Genomic DNA, 5487 nt, shown 5'->3' with positions numbered 1-5487 from the left:
CCGGGTGTGGTGGTGCATACCTGTAGTCCCAGCTACTTGGGGGGCTGAGGCAGGAGGATTGCTTGAGCCCCAGAGGTTGAGGCTGCAGTGAGCTGTGATTGCAGCAATGCACTCTAGCCTGGATGACAAAGTGATACCCTGTCTCAACAAAAAGGGGGCACTGGTTAAAATAGATATATTCTGGGCAACATGGTAAACCCTCGTCTCTACAAAAAAATACAAAAAATTAGCACAGCGTGGTGGTGCAAGCCTCTGTTTCCAGATAACTGGCTACCTGGGAGGCTGAGGTGGGAGGATCATCTGAGCCGGGGAGGTCAAGGCTACAGTGAGCCGTGATTGTGCCACTGCACTCCAGCCTGGGCGACAGAGTATGACCCTGTCCCCCTTGCCCCCCCAAAAAAGATATATTCGTGGGCTTGTGAATGGATTGACCATCTCTGGAAGGAGAACCCAGGGGCTGCTAAGAGAGGCTGCTGCAGGAGAGAACTGGGAGGAGGGCTGGACTTTCCAAGACAGGCCCTTGTGTAGCTTCTTGAGTTCTGAACTACATGAATGCATTACCTATTCAAAAAATCACACTAAAAAGGCTATGTAGCCTATACAAAATGGGGCTCACTTAATGGTCATTTCAGAAAACTATGCTGGACCTAAGCCCAGGGAAACCACTGCGGTCACCACCACCACTGTGACCTCGCCCTGTCTTTGGCCTTCCTGACCCTCCTAGGGGACACTGCTTCTATAGGGGTAGGGGCTCATAGAGTCTCAGCACTTCCAGCCCAGGCCTGCACCTTCGGGTGGCTTCCCAGGGACATAGAATCAACCCTTTTATCCAAGTCTCCTCTGCAGGAGGGAGTGCCCCCACCCTGTGCCCATAGAGCCACACCTCGGGCCTCTGCCCCTGCTGAGCCTTCTACCTGGCTGCCCTCCCTCAGGGAACAGCATCAGGACTCTGAAACCCAGCTGCAAAGTCTCTTCCAAGAGGCCCCTCTTAACTGCCCCTGGGGAAAATGACCTCTCTCCCTGAGGGCCCGCAGACCTCGGGGCAGGTGGGTATCTTCTCCCACCCCACAGACAGGAAGATGGGCCTAGGGACAGAGGGCTCGAGGCCCTGCTGGCCTCTCCTGGCCATGTCTCTGGCTGGTGGCACTGCAGGGAGCTGGGGGACAGATGTGGTGGACACGCAAGACTCTGGGCTAGAGCCCCCTGGCTGTGGTCGCCCTTCTTTTAAAGTCCTGCTTGACTCTGCCCACCAGATGGCAGCACCTCTGAGCTGGAGGAAGGCAGGATGCAGGAGACTCACTTAGAATCCGTGCCTAGGTACGCTGTCATTCATTCTTTGGGTCTTAGCTCCACATCCTTTCCTCTCGGATGTCTTCCTGGAATCCTGCAGTCTGGGTCAGGGGCCCCTTCCTGCCTGTTGCTGCTTGGAGCACTCTATTTCCAAGTGTGTCTGTCTGTATTCCCTACCCCAACCCCCACCCCGGGCCCACCCTGGGAGCTTGGAGAGGGCAGGGCCTGGGGCCCAGAACCCTCCTGGCTCCCTCACTTGGCATGCACAGGACCCACAGTTGAATAAATATTGGCGAAGCTCCGTCCCTTCCTCCTCGTCTGGCCCGAGACCCCCACCCCAGGCAGAGGGAACCTTTGGCACCCACGGGCGGGAACTGCGCCTCCTCACCTGATTAGCTTTCTCCAGGTTGGTCATGATCAGGCCGACTTCATCTGCCCTGAGACACAAAGATGAGGCCCTGAGGAAGGGCTTCCAGCGGGCTCCAGGCCTCCGCCCCTCCTGACACCCCCAGCCCCTGCCTGAGCCCAGGGGAGGGCTGAAGGCACTCCCTTCCAGCCTTGCTACAGGAGAGAAATCGGGCTGGGGAGAAAAGAGCCTAGGCTGTGAGGAAAAGGGAGTAGAGCGTCAGCACTGCACCTCTTCCAGGCAGTCTGGCCTCCCCTCTCCCCCGGGGGCCCTCTCTGAACTCCACCTCCAAGCCTTTGTCCCGGTGGTGCCTGGAATGCCCTTCCTCAAGAAAACGGCCCTCGGCTTTAAAATCCTGATCACAGTGTTCTCCTGGGAGGCCGCCCTGCACTGTCCCCAGTGGTCACTTGTTTACTGCGCTGCCCAGCCCCCTCCAGACTGCCAGCATGGAGGGGCTTGGGAGAGGTGTCCCCTCTGTTAGCAGGGGATGGGAGATGCGGGGGGCATGTGGGGAGCACTTGGTGACTCAAGGCCACACACGTGCTTCATGCATGCTTAGAGCCTTCCTTGGCTCAAGCTGTTCCTGCTGCCTGGAGCACCCTTCCCTGCTTTCTTCACGTGGCCTTCTCTTCATTCTGAAAGCCACCTCCTCCAGGGAGTTCTCCCTGACTACCCTGGATAAAGGACCCACTCCTTCTTGTCATTCTCTTTTCCCGTCCCCAGTTCTTCCCTTTGTAGCATTTGCCATGTGCCAAGAACAGTGCTGGGCATACAGAAAGTGCTCAATATGTGTGAATGAACAAATGTATCACTGCACATCAGTTTTTGTCTCCTCTCCTTGACTGAGGACAGGGTCATGTTCTCATGTTTCCTCCAAGGACGCAGAACAGCACTGGATAAACAGTAGGTGCTCAATAAGTGTTTGCAGAAGGAATGATTTCTTAAAGCCTAAATAAACGCTTGAGTCCAGAGTAATTTAGGTGAATGCCTCTCAGCCCTGAGGATTGGAGTGTGGAGCTGGGGCGTGGGGACAGTCCTAGGGGGCCAGGGCAAAGGGGCAGGCCGCCACCAAGCAGCCCCTTGCTCAGCCCAGGTCCCAGAACATTATTTATGGCTGTGGTATGCAAGTGGCATAGCAAATGACAGCAGTGTGCCTTTGGGGGTGAGGAGCAGGGGTGCTTAATGAAATGGGGGCCTCCAGCAGAGAGTCAGAGGAAGGAGAAGAGTCAGAAAGAGGAGGCATGTCTGAAAGGTCAGAGGGAAGAGGCATGTCTGGAGGGACAGAAGGAGGATGTAAGTCCTGGAGGATCAGAAGGAGGAGGCAAGTACTGGAGGGCCAGAAGGTGGAGGCATGTCTGGGATGATCAGAGGGAGGAGGCGTGTTTGGGAGGGTCAGAGGGAGGAGGCGTATTTGGGAAGGTCAGAGGGACGAGGTGTGTCTGGGAGGGTCAGAGGGAGAAGGCCTGTCTGGGAGGGCCAGAGGGTGGAGGCGTGTCTGGGAAGGTCAGAGGGAGGAGGCAAGTACTGGAGGGTCAGAGGGAGGAGGCCTGTCTGGGAGGGCCAGAGGGTAGAGGAAATACTGGAGGGTCAGAGGGAGGAGGCATGTCTGGAAGGGTCAGAGGGAGAAGGCCTATCTGGGAAAGTCAGAGGGAGGCAGCACGTCTGGGAGGGTCAGAGGGAGGAGGCAAGTACTGGAGGGTCCGAAGGAGGAGGCCTGACTGGGAGGGTCCGAGGGAGGAGGTACACCTCAGCAGGGCTCACTTACTTGGATGCCGCCTCCTCGTCGTATTTCCGCCGCAGCTCTAGCAGCTCTGCCTGTGTAGCCTTTAGCGCTGGGAGAAAGCAGAGGCAGGGTAAGGCGCCACCTCCAAGTGGGAAGGAGCTGGGTCTCCCAGGGAGGTGGAGCCCACTCCCTCTGCGAAGCCCAGCAGGCAGAATGAGAGCTCGGGTAGTGACGGAGACCTTTCTCTCAGTCAGAATTGGTGACAGGCAATAAGTTTCCTGCCCCTAGAGGGGCTCAGGCTGCTGAGAAGGACGTGCAGTGGCTGGGGTGAGCAGTGCAGGGCAGATGAGGTACTCTCCATGGGCCTAGAAGCTCAGGGGACCCAGGTCAGGGTTGAGGGGTGGAGGCGTGGTGCTGTCTGCCCCATGACCTGGGGTATAAGCCCCCCAACACCCTTAAATCACTTCAGGACTTGGGCAGGGCCATCCATCCATGTGCTCAACCACCCCGTGGTTCCAACCTGGCAGGCCGGAGGACAGGGAAGATCCACACAATGAACAGATTCATCAAACTCCAGATTTCTAATTTCTCTGGGCAAATGGAAGGGCCTGGCCACAGGGGACCATATGGCAGCGCCCAGCTGGTGCTAAGCAGTGGCTGTCTCTTTAGATGAGGCCTCATTTCTCCAGTTTGCCCCAGACCTCACCCCTCCCCAATGCCTCCTCTAAGTCAGTGGCTTGGTAGTGTTTTGGCCCCTGCAGGGGTTGTATTAAATTAATTAATTAATTAGAGACAGGGTCTTGCCATGTTGCCCAGGCCAGTCTCAAACTCTGGGGCTCAAGCAGCCTTCTCACTTCAGCCTCCCAAAGTGCCGGGATTACAAGTGTGAGCCACCACACTTGGCCACCACCTGAATTAACTCTGTCTCAAATCCTCTTTCCACAGCAATGTAGCGTCTGGGGCATAGAGGCTTGGACCCCCACTGGGTAAGATTATTCTTCCCAAACTCCCATTTTGCCCTCTTGATTCTAAAACACCTGGATGTGGCAGACCCCAAGCCATGACCCCTCGTTGACAGCATTACTGTCCCCTCCCAGTCCTCTCTCTGGGCCACATGGTGCTGACACATACCTGAATGTAGGACTTTGATTTTCTCCTCTGCCTCCCCCAGTCTGGCCGCCAAAGTGATCTGTACTTCTTGAAGGCCCCTGCGAAGAGACGAGGCCTGCTTGTGCTGGCTGTAGGGACAGGCCTTGCCTGGGGCCCCCGAGTCAAGCCCCATCTTGCTTCCTACCCCTTGCCCACTCCCTATAACCTGCACCTCTGTCTTTCTGCAAGTCCTTAGACACGACATTCAGGCACCTGGCTGTCCCGCTGCTCCACTGCCTATGTGGGCCCTGTCATGGTTGCCCCTGTTAGTTTCTGCCAGGATTTTTAGGGGCAAAAATTTACAGTCGCAAGCAACCTCTCCGGTCCTTAGTTTCCGTATTTTTAAAATGGGGTTTCTGATAGAGTCTGCTTCAGGGGGTGCTGTGAAGTATGCTCACTGGTGTGCCTAGCCCCTAGTAGTTCCTCAATATTGTGAATTACTGATACTGTCCTGGGGGAGTAACATTTCCTCTGTTTTCTTTTTTTTTGAGATGGAGTCTTCCTCTGTCGCCCAGGCTGGAGTGCAGTGACCCGATCTCAGCTCACTGCAACCTCCGCCTCTCAGGTTCGAGCAATTCTCCCACCTAAGCCTCCTGAGTACCTGAGATTGCAGGCATGCACCACCACACACAGCTTAATTTTTGTAATTTTAGTAGAGACAGGGTTTCACCACGTTGGTCAGGCTGGTCTCAAACTGCCGACCTCAAGTGATCCGCCTACTTCGGCCTCCCAAAGTGCTGGGATTACAGGCATGAGCCACCGCGCCCGGCCCGTTTTCTTTTTATTTAAAGATAGGGTCTTGCTCTGTTGCCCAGGCTAGAGTGCAGTGGCACAATCATAACTCACTACAGCCTCAACCACCTGGGCTCAAGTGATCCTCTGCTGTGCCTCCGCCTTACATGTAGCTGGGACTACAGGT

General features: G+C 56.0%; 1 protein-coding gene across 1 annotated transcript in view; it reads right to left on the bottom strand.

Annotated features, from left to right (window-relative positions):
* Positions 1–5487, bottom strand: part of CUX2 (cut-like homeobox 2) — a 349283-nt gene that overhangs the window by 72702 nt on the left and 271094 nt on the right. The window contains exons 10-12 of the mRNA XM_011997935.1: positions 4551–4627; positions 3462–3528; positions 1679–1727 (exon numbers count right to left, since the gene is read on the bottom strand). Of these exons, the coding sequence (XP_011853325.1) occupies positions 1679–1727; positions 3462–3528; positions 4551–4627 (193 nt within the window). The remainder of the gene's footprint in view (positions 1–1678; positions 1728–3461; positions 3529–4550; positions 4628–5487) is intronic.

The sequence above is a fragment of the Mandrillus leucophaeus genome, unplaced genomic scaffold (genome assembly GCF_000951045.1).
Source record: "Mandrillus leucophaeus isolate KB7577 unplaced genomic scaffold, Mleu.le_1.0 Scaffold55, whole genome shotgun sequence".
Classification (NCBI taxonomy): Eukaryota; Metazoa; Chordata; class Mammalia; order Primates; family Cercopithecidae; genus Mandrillus; species Mandrillus leucophaeus.
This window is presented reverse-complemented; position numbering and strand designations above follow the sequence as displayed.